This window comes from Bubalus bubalis, chromosome 8 (genome assembly GCF_019923935.1).
Source record: "Bubalus bubalis isolate 160015118507 breed Murrah chromosome 8, NDDB_SH_1, whole genome shotgun sequence".
NCBI classification, from domain to species: Eukaryota; Metazoa; Chordata; class Mammalia; order Artiodactyla; family Bovidae; genus Bubalus; species Bubalus bubalis.
The window spans coordinates 31724713-31747397 of record NC_059164.1 but is presented as its reverse complement, the minus strand read 5'-3'; the positions used below and the strand labels follow the sequence as shown (position 1 = coordinate 31747397).

Genomic DNA, 22685 nt, shown 5'->3' with positions numbered 1-22685 from the left:
GATGTACTCTGCATAAAAGTTAAATAAGCAGGGTGACAACATAGAGCCTTGACGTACTCCTTTTCCTATTTGGAACCAGTCTGGTGTTCCATGTCCAGTTCTAACTGTTGCTTCCTGTCCTGCATATAGGTTTCTCAAGAGGCAGGTCAGGTGGTCTGGTATTTCCATCTCTTGAAGAATTTTCCACAGTTTATTGTGATCCACACAGTCAAAGGCTTTGGCATAGTCAATAAAGAAGAAATAGATGTTTTTCTGGAACTCTCTTGCTTTTTCAGTGATCCAGTGGATGTTGGCAATTTGATCTCTGGTTCCTCTGCCTTTTCTAAAACCAGCTTGCACATCTGGAAGTTCACGTTTGACGTATTGTTGAAGCCTGGCTTGGAGAATTTTGAGCATTACTTTACTAGCGTGTGAGATGAGTGCAATTGTGTGGTAGTTTGAGCGTTCTTTGGCATTGCCTTTCTTTGGGATTGGAATGAAAACTGACAAATTACTTCAATAGCATGACAGCAAATGCTGAAGAAAAGTTGAGTGCTGACTGCTACTGCTAAGTCACTTCAGTCGTGTCCGACTCTGTGCGACCCCATAGACGGCAGCCTACCAGGCTCCCCCGTCCCTGGGATTCTCCAGGCAAGAACACTGGAGTGGGATGCCATTTCCTTCTCCAATGCATGAAAGTGAAAAGTGAAAGTGAAGTCGCTCAGTCGTGCCCGACTCTTAGCGACCCCATGGACTGCAGCACACCAGGCTTCTCCATCCATGGGATTTTCCAGGCAAGAGTACTGGAGTGGGTTGCCATTGCCTTCTCCGAAGTGCTGACTAAAACCATTCAAAATAAAAAACCTACTAATTATGAAGACGATTCCAGTTTTTTCTGTTCCATCTAAATCCACTTGGAAAATATATAAAGGGACTAAAGTCAATAAAAACTTATGTGGTGACTGAAAATCTTTAAAAGGACTGACGCTTAAGAAAGATCTGAAATTCGAACATCAGGCGGGCAGTGGGTTCCGAAGCGCGGAGGGTCAGAGCTTCTGCGGCGGGCGTTGCTAGGCCCAGGCCACCACAAAGCCTCCTTGGGGGCGGGGCCTCTTGACGTCACAGAGACGCTCCGCCCCTTACGTCGTACACTAGGGAGGCCAGAAGATTTCTGGCGGTGCCGGCGCCATTTTGCTGGAGCCTGCGACCGAGTGGGAGTGGAGTGGAGCGGCCGTTGTTGCCGACTCTTTCCTCCTCCCCACGGTCCAGTCAGCGGGTTGATTAGGCCATCGGCCCTCAAGCCGAGACTTGTCTCTTATTTAGTTCTGGGGAGCGCCTGGCCGACATGAGTGATGTAGAGGAGAACAACTTCGAGGGCAGAGTGAGTACAAAGCCGCGGGAGCCGTCTTTGGCGGCGGCCCCGATGCTCGGGGTTTCACGGGGACAAGCGCGGTCGGGCGGGGTTGCGGGGAGTCCTGCGGGGGCCCGCTGGGAGCAGCCTCTGGAGCCATCGAGGTCGCTTCTTCACATCCCAAGATGGCTTCTGGGTTACACTCTTGCCCCAAATACCACGGATCATCCCCCTTCCCCCTTTTTTTGGAGACTGACTGATAGCCGGACTCCTGGGTCCGGTTCCCACGCCCCCCGCGGGGCACCTTGCCTTCTCCCCACCCCGAGGCTTCCTTATCGCTGTTCCAAGGTGTGGGTCCCCGTCGCGGTGGGGCGGGAGGAGACGGCAGGGAGTTCCCCTCCGGCCGGATAGTGGTAGGTGCTTCCTGCGGTGGCGTTTCTGGCGACCCCGAGCATCGTAGAGGGTCTCGGGGTCGAAAGTGCGCGGGGCTGCTGTCCGGGCGGGGAGAAGCTGGCGCGGGACTAGCTGGGGCCTGTGTCTCCTTGGCTCTCTATTGCAGTGAGCGGCCGCGTCTCTGTCGGAACCGGCGGCGTTGCGTCTATAAAGGCGAAAGCCTTGAGGTTGAAGGTGGGACGAGCCTAATGAAGTGGTTAGTCAACGACCGCACCGACCCTTAAGCGTTCTTAAGACGAGAGCTGTGAGGGGAAAACTACGCAAGGAGCCCTTCTCCTTTAATGTCCCTTCTGCTTTCTTTTCACTTCAAAATGAATGTGGAAATGCTATAACGCCTTATTTTTCTAATTCCTTAATGTTGGGCTTTTTTTTTCTTTCTTTCTTCTTTATATCTCAACTTTATATCTCAATGCTTTTCCTCCTATGACCTTTAAACACTCACCACTCCTTTACAGGTTTTTACGGTAAAAAACAAAAAGGACTCTTCTGTCTTAATCTTACATAACTGAACAAATTTCATTGCTCAGTATTTTTACAATAGTTTGTGCTATTCTCTTAATTCAAAAAGGTTACCTGAAAATTCCAGCCCCTCTCTCTCCCATTTCTCTTCTCGACCCATCCTCCAGCAAAGAGGCTCGAAGTTTTTCATTATTTTGGGTGTGATGAATATAAACATCACACAGATACCTTATCCTCAGCTTAAAGATACTAGGAAGTTTAGCAGTGATTGGGTTATATTTCGGAAGTTACCCTCGTAGTGAAAATTGATGAAAGTGAGTTAGTGTAAAACCGTGTGAAGAAAACAATCCCCAGACAGCATTTTCTGGCTCCTGTGTTGGCATTCTGGTCACTAGGGGAAACGCATCAAAAACACTAGGTGCAGAATAAGTTTTGTCTTTTTTTAGACGCTCATAAGCATCTGGAAACAAATAAACCAGAAGAAGGTCGATTTAGACTTTTGTTCTTTTTGAGGTTAAGACAAAAAAAGCTATCTTGAATGCCTTTAAGATTGGTTTTCTCTATTAAAATGTGAAGTCTGTAGATACCAATGAATTAACCTGCTCATTTTGTAGGGTGAGGTATTGATGGTCCCAACAAAACTTTTTAAAAAATCATGTAATTCTTGGTAATAGGTAGTCGTAAGCTGCTTCTTGTTTTGAAAATGTTAGCTAATAATGGGAAGAAATTTTACTGTCAGTTAAGTGCAATTTTGGGGAGTTAATGTTTGTTTTGGTTTGTGGGAAATTGAAGAGAACTACTTTGGGGACCTTATTTTCCTTTGAGGTCTTACCTTTTTTGGGGGGGTCATCAAATTGAGAAATTTGGCAAGTTCTAGGTAATTGTTCCTTTACCCAGCTAAGAAAGTAATATATGTAAGATACCTACCCAATTTTAAGCTAAAATGCATGTAGGCATTAACTATATATTTTAATAGGAAAAGGCATTTTTACCTTTTCCTCCTCTTTTACAGTGTTCGTGGTCATAGGAAATACTTTTTCACATCTGATACCCAAGTGAATCAACTCAGTATGTTCACCAGTTACCTTTTGTTTTTTGGGTTTTTTTGGTAGGTTGAGGTAATTGTCTTTGCTCATAATTGGAAGAAGAATTAGAAGAGTGGGAGACAGTTTTCTGATGATGTACTTTTTTTTGTTGTTTTCTTAAAGCAGTTTCATATTCAGCAGTGCTTTTAAACTATAGTGCCCTTGGTTTTATAAAATAAAATTGTTGTGTTATCTTTCTACGTAAATGTAATAACGTTTTAGAGAGTCTCAGAAAAGGATTTTTAAATGGTGTTTCTGAAATGTTTTAAGTAGTTGTTATACTTCAAACTTTTTGATTGAAACAAAGAAAACATCAATAGGTTAGTGTTCAGATTTCATTTCGTTTATGTAAGGAATAAACAACATATGTTAACCATATCTTATTGAAAAGATATTTAAAATGACTCTATGGAAACTTTGAAACATATTAAAGAAACAGGATTGATACTAATAGTTCCTACTTTTATAGCATTTTACAATCTCCCCCCTCACCATCTTTGACAGATTTTCTAATTTACAATGGCTGGAGAACTCTTAACATTTTAGAAATTAAAAACTGATATACCCAAAAGACAATACAGCCAGGAATCTTGAGATTTGCAAGTCCTAATCCATTGCTTATTGCATGCAAAAAATATGCTATGTATATATTTTGATTACTTTTCTTAAAAGAGCACACTCCATGTCAGTGTCTCAGAGCTGTTAATGGAGTTTGCTAAAAACAATTACAAGAACTTAATTTTCCATTATAGATAATTACCTCGAGTTTCCTAAAACATAAAAGAGCTTTATAAAGGAAAATATAATTTGCTGAATTTTTGTTAAAAGTCACCCTAGCAGTTAATCAATCATATTCCCTTCGAAAGTATTAAGCATCTCTTACCTTTTTTGTAAAGACCAGATGTTCCCAAAGGAGAGAATTAGGAGTCTGATTTGTGATAACTGATAGCTCAAATCTGGGTAAAAGTCAGAAAATAATCAAGTACTGTGTGATAGAATTAATAAGAAATTCAGAAAATGAAGTTGAATGATTTTGTGAGCCCAGAGGAAAGGAAAAGTTTTATTTAGTATGTAAAACTTAACATTGCATATTATGATAAGGGAAATACGAATATTGATTGTAAGAATGAGACAATGGGGAGGTTGCTAGACTACATAGGCTTGACTGTGTAGTCAGATAGTGAAGGAGTTTGATTTCTAGATTTAGGAATTTGGACTTAATCCAATATGTGGTAAGGAGCCATCCATAGATTCTTACGAGAGTAGCATAATGAAAGGAATTTATTTCTTTAGAACAGAAAATAGCAGAGGAAGAGCAGCAGGGTACACTTAAAATATTTAAGGAAGGAGCTTATGAAAAGTCTTATCTAAACTGGACAGCAGTGGGATGTAAAGACTGAGCAAGAGAATTTCAGGGGATCCAGAAGAATAGCGATACTTATTAAAATAAGTCCATTTAAGCAGTTAGCTTGGCATGTGCATCAAGTTAACAGAATTTTAAGTGGAACTATCTTTATTTGGAGTTAGGAGTGAGATTGGCACTTGAGCTGACTTTCTTGGCATGTCATCTTCATAAAAATAATGAATAGTTTGCTGTGTACAACTTCAACTAAAATTAGGATTTCAATCTCAAAAAATTTTAGTGTCCTTGATAGAAATTAAGGGGAATGGAAATTAATATTTTCTTGTTATTTTACTTATTCCCCTCTTTAAATTTAAAATTTTAAAAATTAAAAAAAAATTTTTTTAATGAAACTTAGAAAAACATTGAGTCCAATTTTTTTTTTTAAAACAATGGCCCTGAGTTTCTAATCTAGGTTAAGGATCCTTTATCATGTAGGAGTCTATCTTGTAATTCCATGATTGTTATACTTAGTAGAATTGCTGAAGAGGAAGGATAATACTTACTCAGGCATCCTGTTTTGAGAGCTTGTTCTGGCTTCTTGAGTAGCTGGGATATTTTAAAGAGACCCTAGTATTCCCATTCTTAATAGATGAATAACTGGATAATAAAAGTGAAGAGCAAATGCAAATTCATCTATCAATTTGGAATTTAAATTTGTGTGTTAAGATATTTTGTTAAGGAATATCAAAAATAGGGAAAGGTTTTTTGCTTTTTCTTAATTGAAACCTGTTTTGTAATAATAAGGGTGATGACTATGCCATTAAACATCCAGCTTGGCCAGTAGTTTCTTTTTTTAAAAAAAAACCCCTTGTCTTTTTTTTTTAAATGAATACAAATAAAATTGAAATCCTATTTTATAGATAAGGATGTTAGCAGTTTAGGTTTAAATAAAAAGCTAGTCCAGCTTCTTCAGCAGTTTAGTTTTACATATCTCATCATGTCAACCTATTGCAAAAGAGTAAGGCTTCCATTCTTTTAGTAGGAGTATTATTGAACTTTGGGAATAGTCTGTGCCTCTTGAGTTTAATTTTTTTTCTGAAGTAATATGTATCCAATTTTAATACTTTTTTGTTCTCCCCATCCATTTATTTAAGCAGAGAATTTGTAAAACTTCAGAAAATGTTTTAACGTTCAAATTTTTATATTTGAGATTCTTTCACTGAAGGGTGCTCATTTGCTCAATCTAAGCAGAAGATGGGATTTTTAAAGGGAACAGTACAACCAGTTGTACCCAGGATGCCTAACTGTACTTCTACAGATTTGCCATAGTTACTACTTATAATTTGTACCATTCCTAAAATGAGTATAAAGAGTCTTGGGATCTGAAAGACTATCAAGGGTAATATTTAGAGATAAGAGTCATTTTTTTAAATACAGATAAACTTTGTTTATGGACTTAATTTTGTAAATGAACTGAAGTTACATCCTTACGGTATAGTGTGTAGTATACAAGTGTAAAAATGGCCTTGAGTAACCAGCATAAGTTTTTTAGAGCTTGTAAATACTGTGAAAACCTCTTGATAGCATCAGTGGGTGCTCAGTCATCATGTAACTAACCCTGAGACCCCCTCCCCTTTGGGTATAAAAGGTATATATCCTCAAGCTGAGTGAGTTAATAGTTACTATTCACACATCGTAACCAGTTTAGTAGGATAGACGCGAAGATGAGAAAATGGTAATGATTGGATGGGAAATCAGTAAACACTGTAAAAAGAAAAAAATTGAGAAGGAAATAATGAAAGAAAATGTGATTTCCCCTCCTTTAAGTTACTGCCATAATGTAGTTCTGTATAATCTTTATTGTCTCATGATTTTCACCAAAGTATGAGAGACTAGGCCTGAACAGTCGGAGGCAGAAGAAAAGTAGTTTTTTCCCTGAAACTAAGGCCCTGTAGTCTTACTTACTCAAGATTTGTAAATACTCCATAACACTAAAAGATGAGAACATAAGTAGGAAATTTTGTAATGGGTTCTTAGTGGTTTGTTTTAATATAGCTAAACTACTTTAGTCCTTTTACATTTATTTTTTATACCTTTGAAGTTGCCACTTACACACTGGTTTTTTGGACAACTGATCATAGCGTGTAAGCTGACTGGTTTATGAACCACGTTTAAAGTTTGTACAGAAGGAAATTTCCTGGTGATCCAGTGGTTAGGAATCCATGTTTCACAGGGATCAAGGGTTTAATCCCTGGTCAGGGAACTAAGATCCCACAAGCCACATAGCATGGCCTAAATAAATAAAATTTGTACGAAAGATTTGTAAATTTTACAGGTAATTTCACAGTGTGACATGAGTTTAAATTTAACTGCCAATTCTTTAATAAATTGTCTAACACGTTGCCAAAATTATTCCAAACTTTAGAGACTATAAAGACATACAAGTTAGAACATCTGTGAGCTTTTGTAGATACAAAAATCACTTTAATCTCACTTAAAATGCAGCATACTGAACTTTAAAAGAAGGTAAATTATTTTAAAATAGCTAATATTTTGAGCAGTTGGTATTTGCTTTTTAAGAAATTGCTCTAATACTAGTTATGGATTAAAAAGAGTGAAAATATTTCTTTTGTAAGCTTAAGGATCTATAAAAGAAACAGCTTAATACTCAAAAGGAAGGAAGCAGAACTCCTATAAAAACTGAAAGACTGAAATACATGAATTGAATAAACACAGACTGTTGTCTACAAGTCCTGAAGACTGAAGTTCTTCATACAATAAATATAAGTTATTTGGGTAATTTAAATCCCTCCCACCCCCAGGTATAGTTCACCTAAACGCACTAGTATGTTTCTGTGAAAATCTCTCAATTTTACAAAGTAGTAGGGAAATATATTTTGAGAATCTGTTTTAAAAACTTAGGCTATATTCATATAGACTTGAACTTCTGTCAACTTGGCACTGTTACTTGGCATTGGCCTTGGAATTTGCCTTGTCATAATATTAGAATGGGTTATAGCATAACATTTTTATTAGTTTATTTTAATGGGCTTTAAGTATTAAGCATACCTATGGTTGGAATTTGTTTTCCATCTATAATATACTAGGTGTATTAAAAGACACTGCAGTTACTTGCTGTAGGATTTTTTCATGTTCTGCAACTACATGTGCGTATTTAATAACCTTTTTCCTGATTAAAAAGTAGTACATGGTTATAATATTTTTACACGTAGATAATTCTTAGATTGAGTACATGGTCATGGTATATTTATACATAGACAATTCTTAGACTGCTTGTATGGGATACACTACAGTAGTTTTTAGAAATCATAGTTAGCTCCTTTTTATTTTTGGCTGTGTACTTCAGCTACCACTAGAGGCATCTTGTTAATAAAGAATAGTTAAAAAAACAAAACAAAACACTATTTAAGCAGGTTGTGCTGTGAGAACTTTCTGCCCAGCTCCTGGTTTATAGTAGGTAAGGTAGACTAGAAGCCTACTTAAGATATATTTCTATTAAAATTTGTGATATGATTTGGTTGAGTCATTAATCTGCCCATTTCAAGTAGGCACTGTGTTGGTTGGTGGGTCCAGATGTAGGTTACTTAGGAATTTGCAGAACTTCTTGACAGATTGAAGAGCAGGTTAAGTAGTCTCTAGTGAAACGGGACAGATAACACCCTTCTCAATGTTTATTTTTCTCTTTGCAATTTCGATTCTTTTTCCAAATTCTGAATAGTTGTATGAATTTATTTGGGAAAAGTTGATATTACCATTTCATAATGAAAATAGTCAAAGATGGAAAAGAATAATCTAGCATTTGTCCACAAAGGGCTTATTATAGTCTAATTTCTAATGCACAGTGAAGAGTAAAAGTTTTTTATGCTTTATAGTTTTATTTTTTAGTTAAAGTTTATTGACAGTTGTTGATTTACCTTTTTAGGTAGATGTTTCTAAATTGTTTTTGGAAGTTACTGACATCTTTATAAGTTAAAATGACTGACATCTTTATAAGTTAAAGGGGAGTTATGAGCACTCTTTCTTAACCTTGAATGATTCCATTAAAAAAATAGATGCATTTTGAGGTTTCCCTGATAGAAAAATTGAAGGGTAGGTAACAGAGGAGGTTAGGTATTTGTGACACCTTGGATAATAAAAAGCAAAAGATATTCTGTCATATCTTAGCTTTTGCTAACAAAGTAAAAGGAAAATTATACATTTTCCAGTGGGTTGCTATGCCAGAAATGAGATTTAAGATTTAAATTGTTCCTGGGTTACCTTGTTAATGTTAATACCTAAAAAGTGGTTACTTTCAGCACTATTGAATAATTTTCTACTATTGTTTTTATGATAGAAGTCTTTAATATATAAACTTATTTCTGTCTTAAAAATTAAAGGTTGTAAGAGTATCAGAGCACACAGAACACAAAGCTTTTTGCATATATAACAAGGGTTGTAGTGATGTTTGTAGATTTATACCAAGGGATCTGTTTATATAAAAAAAAGCCAAAAGGGGGGGTGGGTATATTTTTACCTAATAAAATATAGGTAATGAACTGGCCTATGAGACTTCAATTACAAATGAGTGGCCATACTTTTGTTTTTAGTCCTGAATATGCTGCTTTTACAGTTTCAGTGAATGAAAAAACCTAAATTGCTATGCCTGTTCCAGGCATCTGTCCAGAAATTTAGAAAGTATCTGAGATGTGGTGAAAGACTTTCTGTAGGTAAATAAATGGAGAAGGTGGATGTTGAACAGAAGGGTGGCTATGTATTTCAGTTTGTTTTCATCTGAAAAAAAAAAATAGGCCTGGTAGCATCAATAGTACCATTTTTGAAAAATAAGCCTGAAGGAAAACTTCAAGGAAGTTGGGTGATAATCTTAATGACATAAATGAAAATTGGTGGAAAATGGGTTTGTTTTTACTAATAATCAAGGGTTAAGTGGACAGAGAAAACAAACTGTCCATCCTACTTTGGTCATAAGTTCTTCATGTCTATCAAAATTTTAAAAACAGGCTTCTAATAAGTTTTAAATGATTTGGAAAGTTTTGATTTATATCCAGTTTTTTTAGAAGCCAGTCAGATTTCTGATAAATGATATAGTCACTGAAGGGAATATAAGTATGCATAACTATATAAAATATGCAAAAACTATGAAAAAGGTAGGATAAACAATAAAGACCATGATACTAATTTACAACTACTAGGAACTTAAAAGCCAAAGGGGAAATTTTTAAATTTCATATCCCTCCCCCCCCCCTTTTTTTTAGTATGCTTGTTTTATTTCAGATTGTGTCTTTCTGGTTAAAGTCAGAGTAAGCAAAGATAGGGGTCAAATAATCAGGAAATGTTAGTAATTTTACTAATTGTGTTTTACTTCTCTGAACCTCAGCATGTGTCCTATAATAGGTGAGTTTAGATAGGTGTGTTCAGATATTCCAGCCTGTGATGCTTTGCTTTAACTATATCTTGGTATCGTAGCCCGGCTTAGGGAAAGCTTATTTTGAGATCATTGGGAATCTTCAGGTTATAAATTAGTGAATACTTAAGACATAGGTATGGGGGGGTTGCAGTTAATGTTAGAGTTATGCTTGAATTAAGTATTTATATTAAAACTGCTCACATTTTAGGAACTAGGATGAAACTTGAAAGGGGAGGAGGGTGAACAGTATGGTAAAAAACATTTAGAGAAATTCAGTAAATTCTCTTTAATTGTTAGAAACTAGAGTTTTGAACAATTTTAAAGATTATAAAATTGTTTTTTTAATAAACTAGTTATTTGCACTTTACCTGCTGGCTTTTCCATTTGGTAGATAACATTCTGAACTCCAGCAGAGTTTTATAATCCCCACGTGCTTAAATATACTAAATGTTCTTTTTCCATTAAGGTTAATGTTCGTGAAGAAATTGAAGAGTTTTTTCCAAGAATGTGGAAGATAAATCAAGATAAAAGAAGGCTAATGAAAAGTATTAAAGATCAGAAAATTAAAATTGAATGGGGGAAAAAATTGAACAGAAGATTGGTCAGATAGAAGCACTTGAATATTTTTTTAAGGCTATTTTGAATTGTTTTGGGGAAGAATACACGAAGTATGAAAAATGAAAAACTCAATGAAGAATGAAGAGAAGTAGAAAGCAAGAGTGAAGTAGAATTAAAAGAATCTGGAAGAATGAATGGGTCCTAGGTTAAGTAAATGTATGGTTTATGTTCCAGTGTCTGTATGATCAAGTTGTAGATGAATTTGCATGATTACTTAGTTAATAGAGAATTGGTGATCTGGTTCAAGTAGGGAATTATTGAGGACAGTTAGCAGTATTAACAATGGGTTATTAATGAGCTGAAATTTTTTCTGGAGGGTGTTGCCTAACCATTTGTTTTTCAGGAGCAATCAATATAAATAATTACGGTACTTTAAATGTTAGGTGTTAGGCATCTATGTGACCAGTGCCATTTGTAATACTGTCTTCTTTGTTAGGAGTCTCGCTCTCAGTCAAAATCTCCAACGGGAACTCCTGCTCGTGTAAAATCGGAGAGCAGGTCAGGATCTCGTAGTCCATCAAGGGTTTCCAAACACTCTGAATCCCATTCTCGATCAAGATCAAAATCCAGGTGAGTGTTTAAAATAATATGTGAGTATGTTTAAAATGCTTTTCTTGGATTTTTCTGGGCAAAGTGGTTTTTACCAAATCCCTCATTTTTGTTGTAATTTTTTCCTAGAAATTTCACTCAAAATCATGACTTTTTTTTTTTAACAATGGAGTTTAGAAATCAGTGGTATGTTACAGATACAAAGACTTAGATAGGGTAGAATAATTTGTTAGCTCTATTAATCTAGAGCTGTTACTCGTTATTAATACAAATTAAATATGTTGATTGATTTAAATGTGCTGGGTTATTTGATATTATTTCAGCAGTATTTGCACAACAAAAAGAAAATTTTCTCCATTGGAGACCTGGCTTACAATTTAATGCAGAAAAGGTTGATATATGTACGTGGTACTGGTTATCAAAAGGATTTGAGAAGCTTTTTCAAGTTTCACATTACAGCTACATTCTTTAACTGAAGATTTTGACTCATTAGGTCCAGGGTGGAACTCTGATCCTCTGATCAGATAAATTGTTGGAAAGTGGTGCTGGAGTGATTCAGAGTTCCAGCCACTCCCCCTGATTACAGCAAAGACTAGTGAGCCCTTGCAGGGTTCACTGTTTCAGAGATCTCAGGTGTACTGTTGTGGAGCAGTGGGAGGAACAGTTAAAAGCAATTTGGACAGTTATTTTTATTTTGATAAGTCATTGTAATTTCTTGATTAAAAGACATAATTTATGTCTCTGAATAGAGTATCCTTGTAAGGGGACATGAAACAGGAATCAAAGGCTGTACTTTTCTTGTAGTCTACAGTTGGTTCTTTTTCTCTGTTGTATCCAGGATCCAGCCTAGTGCTTGATTTGCTAACCACTCTACATATTTAACTGAATCCACATGTGCAGAATTGTGCTCCATAGAATTCGGGTGTGGAATCAGAAGTGAGCATATTTTCATTTTAGGACTTTTGTGGTTGCTACTCTCAGCCTAGAATATTCTTCCTTCATGATATTCTCAAATCATCACTTGATTCAGTTTTATGCTCCTGTATCACTGGAGAACATTAAATACCAGTGCACACACACTATTCCCTTACTCCTAATTATTTTTCATGATATTTATCACTATCTGACTTGGAGAAGGGATAGGCACTCATGTCACTTTTCATTACTTTAGTCCTCCTTCAGTATCTGTTGGTGAGGGGGGCAGGATTGGTTCTCCTGTGCATACCAAATTCTCAGATGCTCATGGGTGCATGCTAAATCATTTCAGTTGTCTCTGACTCTTGGCAAGCCTATGGACTGTAGCCCACCAGGCTCCTCTGTCAGTGGGATTCTCCAGGCAATACTGGAGTGGGTTGCCATTTCCTCCTCCAGGGGATCTTCCTGACCCAGGGGTTGAACCTTTGTCTCTTGAGTCTCCTGCGTTAACAGGTGTGTTCTTCACCACTAGCACCACCTGGGAAGCCCCTCTCAGATGCTCAAGTCCCTCACGTAAAATGGCATAGTACAGTCAGCCCTCCATACCTCCATACAGGACCAACACATTTAAATGTAACAGTTGGTATTTTATGTAACAACTAGTTTTATTAATCTTTTTATTTTTTAAATTGAAACTATAAATTAATGCTAAGGAAAATAGAAAACCCTGTTCAGTGTTCCTATATGGACACAAGTTTTTTCTAGTTCTACCCCACCTCCCCATGATTAATTTCTTTTGGATAGTAGGCCATTCATGTTATTGTTTTCATTTCAACTCGGAATTGTTTGCCAAGGAACCTTTGCTCTTGGTATTCCTAGAACACTTTTCCCCTGCCTACCTAGTAAAATCTCCCAGCTTTATTTAAATTTTCTGGCCCTTAGCATTTATAACATTTACTGAATGCCTCGTGGAAGTTATTTTGTATGACTGTCATCACTGCTAGTCTGGGTGTTTAAGGACGATGAGATGAATAGTAATAAGAAATTCCATTTTCTTTGCAATGGGAAGAATGTGAGTAATTGGAAATAATCAAACAGTAGATGAACTAGGGAATCAGCAGTAGAAAAATTGGTGAGATGCTGTAGAAGGTTTGAAAAAAATGAAGACCATTAAACATGAGGACTGTTAGATTAGGTGGGCAGTTTAGGTTGTGATGAGTTAATTTAGCAGGTGCTAGATTGCCGCAGGCTAAGGAAAGACTGGAGAGGAAATGATACTTAACCATGAAGGGAATATAGGACAATACCAAAAAGGTAATAAGACTCAAACACTTTTATTGTGATGGTAGTTGGTTGGTGGTTTGTTATGTCTTTTTTTTTTTTTTTTTCCCATTTTAAGAGTATGGTATTAAATGCATTCATATTGTTGTACACATCACAGCCATCCATCTCCATAATTCTTTTTATCTTGTAAAACTGAAACTTCGAGTTAAACAAGGACTCTCATTCTCCTCCCCTTCCAGCCACTGACAAACCACCATCTTTGTTTCTGTCTCTATGATTTTGACTGTTTTTCTCATCTAAGTGAAATCACAATATTTGTGTTCTTATAACTGGTTTATTTCACTTGGCATAATGTCCTCAAGGTTTATCCATGTAGTAGAATATTAAAGAATTTTCTTTCTAGTGCTAGTTGATATCTTTCTTTTTAAAGAAGGTGAAGCCTTAACATGATTGTAAGGTAAGGTGAAAAGAGTTAACTGGAAACAAGGAGGAGATACAGTCTACAAGAGGAAGAATACTTTTTCCTCTAAAAGGATAAACAAGCTGAAAACAAGTAGGGATAAACGTATAGGTCCTTGGAATTGTCAAAAGTTCAGAAAGCTAAAGTAAAACTAATGAATCACTAACAAAATTTGTAAAAAATTTACTGTGCACATACCAAAAAGACAGTTTACAAATAGGGAGCACTCAAACCAAACATGGAATGAGGCTCAGTGGTGTGTTGTTATTAATACAAAGCAGCTTATAATGGTGAGCAGGCGATGTCTTCAAGTATTTGATGATTAAATTAATGACTAATCTGTTTTTATCAGCCTTCAGTTGTTCTTATTTTTAACAGTGTTAGCCATTTTGTTCCAATATTTTTACCTAAATTTATTTCTCTCAAAGGTCGAGGTCAAGGAGGCATTCTCATAGACGTTACACTCGATCCAGATCCCATTCTCACTCTCATAGGAGACGATCTCGAAGTAGGTCATATACACCAGAATACCGGCGTCGAAGGAGCCGAAGTCATTCTCCAATGTCTAACCGGAGAAGACATACAGGCAGCAGGGTATATGGTTTTTAAGTTAATGAAAACCTTTTATGTGTCCTGTGTCTTTAGTCATAGTATAAAATCTTGCTTTTGTAAGAGCTAGAGCACTGTTTAAAAGTGGTACTCCAGAAACATCCTTGGCTATATGAATATTGTTTATATGCATTCAATTGTATTTTCTTTTCTTGACTTTTGAGTCATTAAAAGAAATTTGAGGGAAAACATGTTGCAAGAATTGAAATAAAAAGCTAACTTGAAAATATTGAGATTAAAAGTTTTACCATGGGAAGAGGGTAGCAAGGAAATACCAAGCAAACACTTATATTGAGCAATATGCGAAGTTCCTCAGTGCGTTAATAAATGCAGTTAACCTTTCTGTGAGACAGGTTACCTTATTATTGATAAAGAAATTGAGTCTTGGATATGAGGTTTGATTCTATTTAACGGTGATGGAGTCTGCTATTATTTAATGGTGTTTTGAAATCAGCATATTAATTTTTCAAATCTGGAAGGAATATCCTTGCTAAAGAGTGAAAATAGAAGAGGGGAGTCTAATCAGCAATTGCAGATGAAGTCAGGTTGAGTACAGATCTATAAGGGATATAAAACATTTGAATAAACTAGAAATAGACATTAAACTAAAGATAAATTCTTAGTATTTGTTCTGAAAATTGCTGGACTAGTGAATTAGTGACATTTTTATTCAGTCTATAACCTGAAGTATATATTCTAAAGAAGGCTTGAGTGTACTGTGAACTGTAAAATATAGCTCATCTGGTTTTTTCCTTTTAAATTCTTGTTTCCAAGTGACTTTGTGTATTGGATGAAGTGCCCTAAGCAGAAGTATTTCTGTATGTTTGTTGTTGTTTTTTTAATTTGGAACTTAAATAACATCTTTATTCAACAGGCAAATCCTGATCCCAATACTTGTCTAGGAGTGTTTGGCCTCAGTTTGTACACAACAGAGAGAGATCTTCGCGAAGTATTTTCTCGATATGGACCATTGAGTGGTGTCAATGTGGTTTATGACCAGCGAACTGGACGGTCACGGGGATTTGCTTTTGTTTATTTTGAGAGAATAGATGACTCAAAGGAGGTAATTTTTTGTAATTATTTTTGTCACTTTGAAAAATTTCTGATGTGCATTATTTAGTATTGAGTTACTTTTGAAAGTTGATTAATAAATTTCCAGTTCCATAAACATTATGTGCTCTTTAATTCTCTGACATAGTTTAAACTCTTCCTGTTAGTGTTAAAATTGGAATATTCAGTTTCACTTTCCAGCTAAAATGCATATAGGCATATCCTGATTAAAATCTGGCCTTGTGAAGTAGTGTGTGAGTTAAATGGAAAAGGTGAAGTGTATATAAGTGTTCTCTTTTGAAAAAGCCTTATTCATGCTCTAAGCAAATGATTACATTGACTTTTAAAAAATTGTGTTTAGGTTTAATCTGTTTAATTTTTTTTGTGTCTGATTATCTCCCTGTCTATACAGAGCTTTGTTTTTCTATTCTCTTAATATTCATCTATCATTCTGTTCTATAAATGAATAATAATACATGGAAAGAGTTGATACCTTTTCATTTTTGTTTAGTGCCCTTAATATGCCTAACAGAATGATCCCAGTCAATGTCAGAGATTTGAAATAGTGTTGTTCTAATGTACTAGGTAATGGATTGTAGAGGAAGCAGTAGGCTTGCCTTCAAAAGTTCATGGTGATTGAATTGAAAATTCCATTTTAAGGAATTTTTGAAGCTCATTTGTTAAAGAACGGAAGGTACTGGCTTGTCTTTTTTGTACCATTTTATATGTGACAGTAGTTGGGTGTAGGTCATTGTTGCTCTTTGTATCAATAGTGTTTGGTTACAGTATAAACAGTCAAAAGCATATCTTTCAACAGTAATAGATGCTATTGACATCTGATGGTAAAGCAGAGATGATATTAAACCTTCTGCAATGCACAGGATAGCCACCGACAACACAGAATTAACCACTGCCAAATGTCAGTGGTAGTGTCGTTGAAAAACCTGGATAAGTCGAACAAAATAATGCTCTCAGTTGAAGGCATTTATACGATAGACATACTAATAGACACTAGTGGGTTTTTATTGTTGCATATTTGTGTTTTGTTTTTTCCTGTTCTCAATTAAAGGATAAAGGTGTAAATTTAGAAATACCAGGATATCTGACCTGAAGTAAAAGTGCAGACAATAGCACAATTAAAATTTGTGTACATATGAAGCTTGTTTGCCCTGCCTTTTGACGCCCCTGCTCCTTAGGTTTATTTCTGAATGAGGTAAAATGGAATGACAGCCTCACTTAGTTCCAAAATGCTTCTTAAAATGTGTTAAAGTGGTTGATTTATTAATGCTTTTATTAGTATTAGTACCAAAGGGCAGAATGATAGAGAGTATGAGCACAGGTATAATCTTGGTGGCAGATTAGAAAGTCCTTCGTATTTGAAGCTCACTAGGTGGCAGTATGTTATTTTAGGAATGGCTTGACAAGTTTAGACCTGTTCACTGAATTGCACTTTGTGCTTTGAGTTGCTCAGACTGAAGCTAGATTCTGAAGCCTCAGAATTCTGCAGGTTCTGTGGTTGCTTCTTTATAACTTTTAACACAAGCCTGCGTAAGTGTTCTTGTGTACATTGAAAATTCATTATTATTGACAGGCATATAGCAGGAATTAATATGTCAGGTCCTTGCTGTTTTTACTTGAAAGAAATGTTTACCAAATTTTCAGTTTTGAAAGTTTCCCCTTGGTAAATTATGCATGACTTTCTGTCTTTTATAGGCTATGGAAAGGGCAAATGGAATGGAACTGGATGGTAGAAGAATTCGGGTGGATTATTCTATCACCAAGAGAGCACACACACCAACACCAGGCATATACATGGGCAGACCAACTCAGTAAGATTTCGAGTTTCCTAAGCTGAAGTTTAAGAGTCAGAAAGCCCCAGAAATGTGTGCACATCTTTGGTTAATCAAAAGATAAAACTTTTTCCCCCTGTAATTAGAATTGAAAGTTATTTAATGTGTGTGTGTGTGTGTGTATTATTTGAATCACTTTAATTTTTTATATGTATATTTGATCAAGGGGACAAATTAAAACTAGTTGAAGTGCATTCCTACCTCTTTTCTTGTACAATGGAATTATTAAATGCTAGAAAAATACAGTATGCTTTTAAATACTTCTTGTTCTATTTATGTGACCTTGGAAGCCTCTGTGTGTAGGAAAAAGTTTTTTAATATATTAAAACCAGAGAGTGAAAGAAGGAATATAAGCTTTCGTTTAATGTGAAGCCTCTTGGGGGAAAAAAGGATTTGACAAGGAGAGCCCACTGAAAACTAAAGTGAAAATAATGTCCATATGATTAAGAGTTAGGAAAACAACAAGGAAAAGAGGGCTTAGAATTTAAGTTCGCTGATAGACATTTGAACACCAGACCTTAACATTTAGTGCTGGACTTCAGTATTAAAGTAGTTAGTTTTCTTTGGTGTTCAGGCTTGGATACTTTTAAATTCTTGAGGTTTATTAACTGCTTTTGAACTGGTCATAGAACATACATCTTAGTACTTAGGTACTTTTTCTCAGCACAGTGCTTTCTTTCACCTTATTGAAAAGGTCTTACTGATTTGGATAGTGCATTCTAAGTGCCTTATAATTTGTAGTTAGTGAAATTATTCCTGGCTATTTATTGTTATAAATATAAAGCAGAATACCATAGGAGTCAACAAAGTAAGACATTGAAGTAACTGGCATGAAAGGGTTATTGTTTCTCTCTTAGCTTCTTCCATTTTATTTAAGTATCTATTTGTATTAAATGATAATAGAAAATAATCATGCCTGTTGATGTGGAATTTGCACCTTTTTCTATAGCAGTGGCGGCGGCGGCGGCGGTGGCGGTGGTGGAGGTGGAGGAGGTGGCAGACGTCGAGATTCTTACTATGATCGAGGATATGATCGTGGGTACGACAGATATGAAGACTATGATTACCGGTACAGGTAATGTTGTAACTTACGATTTCTGTTCTGAATTAGATGATAATAGTATTGGCACTTTTAATTTGTTTAATGTGTATTGATAAAAATGAGTGAAATATGGGACTTCCCTGGCAGTCCAGTGGTTGATACTTTGTAGTTGAAATGAAGAGGCATGTGTATTTGTATTGGCCAATACTCACCTTGTATAGTTGGTGCATTGAAAAATTAACAGCTTATCTTAGATCTGCTACTATTTTGAATGATGAAATTTTTGTTCTTATCTGCTTCAGTGTAGTGATTATGTGCTTTGCTAAGTAATCTTTTATTTCCTACAGAAGAAGATCACCTTCTCCTTATTATAGTCGATACAGATCACGATCAAGATCTCGATCCTACAGCCCAAGTATGTATACTTTTGCTTTTGTCACATTAAAAGCCTAATTTGTAATTAATGGCTTATTTTAGAAAATTAGGGTGTGTGGTGACTGTTAATAGTTGGGAAAATATTAGGCAAGTGAAACTGTAATTGTCATTTGACTTAATTTTTTTTTTTTTTTTTTTTACTCTTTTGCAGGACGCTATTAATAAGCAGAGCGGTTGCAGTTGAGGACATCTTTTTCTCTTTTTTTAATTCTGGATTTCCCCAAGCTTCTAATCCTTCCTACTCCTCAAAAAGAACCCTTAAAAAATCTTTGGTTTGTTTAGCATCTACACTTTGTCAATTGTATTGCTATTTTCCACCCCTTTTATTATATTCTTAAAGATGTAATTGTCATTTTTGACTAGTTAAACATCTTGAGTAAAAAAGGAACCCCCATGTTATGCTTTGTAAATGTTTTTTTTGTTTGTTTTTTTGCTTTTATGGAAAATTCACTCCTAGCTTATCAAAATGAGGAAAGAAATGATCTTTTTAAAGCTTCTTTTGTGTTAGATAATGTATTAGACATTGTATTAGAGGTCTGCATTTACTACAAACTCCTTTTTCTTTTGGGGAAGTTAGTAGTAGTTCAGTCAGGTCAAGTTTGTCTGGGGTGGCATGGAACAGTCAAATAGTTGAGTGTAGAAAGTTTGAAGCTATAGAAGAAAACACTTACTTGGTCATTTCTTTTGAAGAACAGAATTTTTGAACCCTAAAAATTACATCTTTTTTTAGAAATGAAAAGCTTGTGGACTCCTATAAAACATGTTGTATTTAAAATACATTTGTTGAAACTTAAAAACGTAAAGTGTGATTTTTGTGTTGAATTTATTAATCAGTGAAGGACAGCCCTTATTATTTATTACTTAGAGCAATTGTATAATTGCTATTAGAAATTTTGGTATTGGGACAATGGTTTAGGCAGGCTGTTTGTATAGAGTTCTTAGAAGTAGTGGGGGTGGGGGTAGTCTTCTTTCAAATAAAAGTTAATTTCTTTGAAAATGGGACTCTCTCTTTATTGTGGTACAGTGGGAAAATATAACTGGATTAATTTGGATTTCCTTTTTCCTAGTACTTTTGCATGCACCTAAATGTATAATTTGTGTCTCTTCTTCAGTCTTGAAAAACCCTTTTCTTTCCTCCCTTTTTTTGTCAACTACCAATGTTGATAGTATTCAGTGTTGAAGAAAAGATAAATAGTATGGTTTATTTCTTCAAGAAGCCCACATTCTAATGGGAAAACACACTTAAATCACTGTAATGTAATGAAAGGGGAGGCTGTACGAATGAAGAGGTGGATGATTTTTCAGGTGACCTTTAATAAAAAAGTATAGGAACGTGAGCCTCCTTTGTTTTCTCCCTCAAAGCAATGGGAATAAAATTAGATTATTATGATCTGTATTGCTAGCTCAGTGAGATCTATGGAATACAAGTACCGCGGATATCTTTATTAAAAAGCTAACTTGCCACTAAGGGCTGTCTTAGAGAATAAAGCTCTCTCTTGTTGGTCCCTACAGGACTTTTGTTCTTTAAGCCGGGTTATTTAAAGACTGGAAATCATTGCCCTAATGAGAACATTAATTTGTTGACTGTAGGAATACTTTAAAAATTTATGTATCATCAAAAAGTAAAAATGTTAGCCAAAATGTGGAAGAGAATTAATAGCCACATAAAGAGATACTGAACACGATTAAAGACACAGTATGTAGAGAATAAATACCCTGGCAGTCCAGTGGTTAGGACTCCACTGACTGCTGAGGGCCAAAGTTGTCTCTGGTGGAGGAACTAAGATTTCCACAAACCACACAGTGTGGCCAAAAAAAAAATTATTCATACATACTGTAATAAAGGTGCATGAATGCGTTCTCAAACCTGCAGTAATGTGAGATGATACAGTGCCCATGTGATGAATTAAGTGAGATGAATGAAAGGCATTGTTAGGTTACAGTCGACCTGAAAATACGTCAGAAGGAGGATCATGTGCTCCAGGTAATGCTGGATCTTGGATTTACGATGATGCTGATGGTTGGAGACCCTAAGAAGGATGAATGAAGCAGGATGGTGCAAGAGTTCATCACTCAGAGTGGCTTACAATTTAAAACTTATGAATTGTTTCTGGAATTTTTAATATTTTTGGATTATTTGGTCAAATTTAGGTAATTAAAACTACAGAAAGTGAAAGGAGGGACTGTTGTATCTCTCTGATGGTAATTTAATCCAGGAATAGATTTTTAGGGCATGATTTTCAGACTGCTACAATTACTGCTTTGTAAATTTGAGAGGATACTTCCTTGATACAGGGAATGTAACTGGCAACATCCTTTAACAATGAGTTGGGAATAAAGGTGACAAACTTGGAAAAACTGACTCTTCAAGGAGAGGGCCTAATCCTACTCTTCCCTCAAAAGTAAACTGGGACGCATTGGTAATTGAAGTGTGACAGGGTTAGAGCGTCAAATGTGGCTCTGATCACTTTAATTAGGAAAAATTAAAAGGACAGATAAAGGGTTGAGTAGGGAGTTTAACTTAAATAGAATTTCCATTGCAGAAGACGAAAAAGTTGAAGGTGGTTGTGTAACAACGTGCTCATGCTACAGATCTGTGCACTTAAAAATGGTAAATTTTATGTATAGTTTGTTGTTCAGTTGCATCCGATCTTTGAAACCTCATGGACTGTAGCCTGCCAGGTTTCTCTTTGTCAACACATATCGTAAACAATGAGGTAATAATTATAGTACCTGTTATTCCTGATGGAGTAAGTGTCCAATAAACACATATATAAATGAGTGAGTTAACAGGGAAGTCATTGGTGGAGCCTGCTAATTGATGAAATGCCCAGTCCAAAATTTCCATCAAATTAAAATTGAAGTATAAAAGGGATATGACAGAAGGAGTCTTGGCTGAATCATGATGACCCTAAAAAACGGATTAAGAATCACTTTTAACATAAATCTGTTTAATGAAGAGGCAATTTTATAATTACGGACTTTCGTGGAAGTCCAGTGGTTAGGACTCAGTGCTTTCACTGCAGGGGCCTGGGTTCTATCCCTGGTCCAGGGAACTAAATTCTGCAAACTACATGGTGCAGGCCAGAAAAAGAAAAAAAATTATAATAAAAGTATTGGTACTTAAGTCACGTTGAAAATTCAGTTACCCAAAACATCCCTAGTGTCAGATAATTGAAGTTTCTATTTGATATTTACAAAATCAAGTGCAGAGTAGTCAATGGAAAATGGTTTTTGAAACAAAAAGGGACATGAATTTTATTTTCAAGTACTGTTACATTAACAAGTATTCCTTAAAATTACTTGTGAAGGCATATACTTTTAATACAATTTAACTTTTAAAAGTATGGGTTGCATGATCTGGTTTCTCAATTATTTAGGGTTTTCACTTTTTAATATAAATTTAATAGGTGCAAACTCAAGAAGAAGAAAACCAAAAACATTTGTTGTCTTGTATACAAGGATCCCTACACCATTATACATTATTGAATGGGAAGACCTAGTAGTATAAATACTGCAATCCTTACACAAAATTTCTATGTATGTAAAAACATGCAAAAGGGGGAAGGGTTCTGTTAACTGCTTATAATAACATCTGTAAGATTTGCAGTTTGGGAGGAGTGGATGAAATTATTCCAAGGACCAGATGGAAGAATGTACATAGGAATGAATAAACAGGAATAGAATCCAGAATAGATTCAACTACATTGGAGAATTTATAAAGATGACATTTCATTTTGGTAGAAAAATTAAGAGATGGTAAAATTGACTACTTG

At 35.6% G+C, this 22685-nt stretch overlaps 1 protein-coding gene across 1 annotated transcript; it reads left to right on the top strand.

Moving 5' to 3' along the window:
• The first annotated feature begins 1141 nt into the window (after positions 1-1141).
• TRA2A (transformer 2 alpha homolog) lies at positions 1142-19706 on the top strand. Its single transcript, XM_006069623.3, has 8 exons — positions 1142-1360; positions 11152-11285; positions 14352-14517; positions 15407-15595; positions 17296-17411; positions 18382-18507; positions 18822-18889; positions 19061-19706. Exons 1-8 carry the CDS (start codon positions 1325-1327, stop codon positions 19069-19071), a joined length of 846 nt encoding a protein of 281 aa, XP_006069685.1. The 5' UTR covers positions 1142-1324; the 3' UTR covers positions 19072-19706.
• The last annotated feature ends 2979 nt before the right edge of the window (positions 19707-22685 follow it).

What these genes read in the sequence shown, in the direction of transcription:
- TRA2A (XM_006069623.3), top strand. Translation starts at nt 1,325, where the DNA reads ATGAGTGATGTAGAGGAGAACAACTTCGAGGGCAGA. An exon ending in GAAGACATACAGGCAGCAGG is followed by an intron (nt 14,518 to 15,406) that starts GTATATGGTTTT and finishes TTTATTCAACAG; the next exon opens with GCAAATCCTGATCCCAATAC. An exon ending in GACTATGATTACCGGTACAG is followed by an intron (nt 18,508 to 18,821) that starts GTAATGTTGTAA and finishes TATTTCCTACAG; the next exon opens with AAGAAGATCACCTTCTCCTT.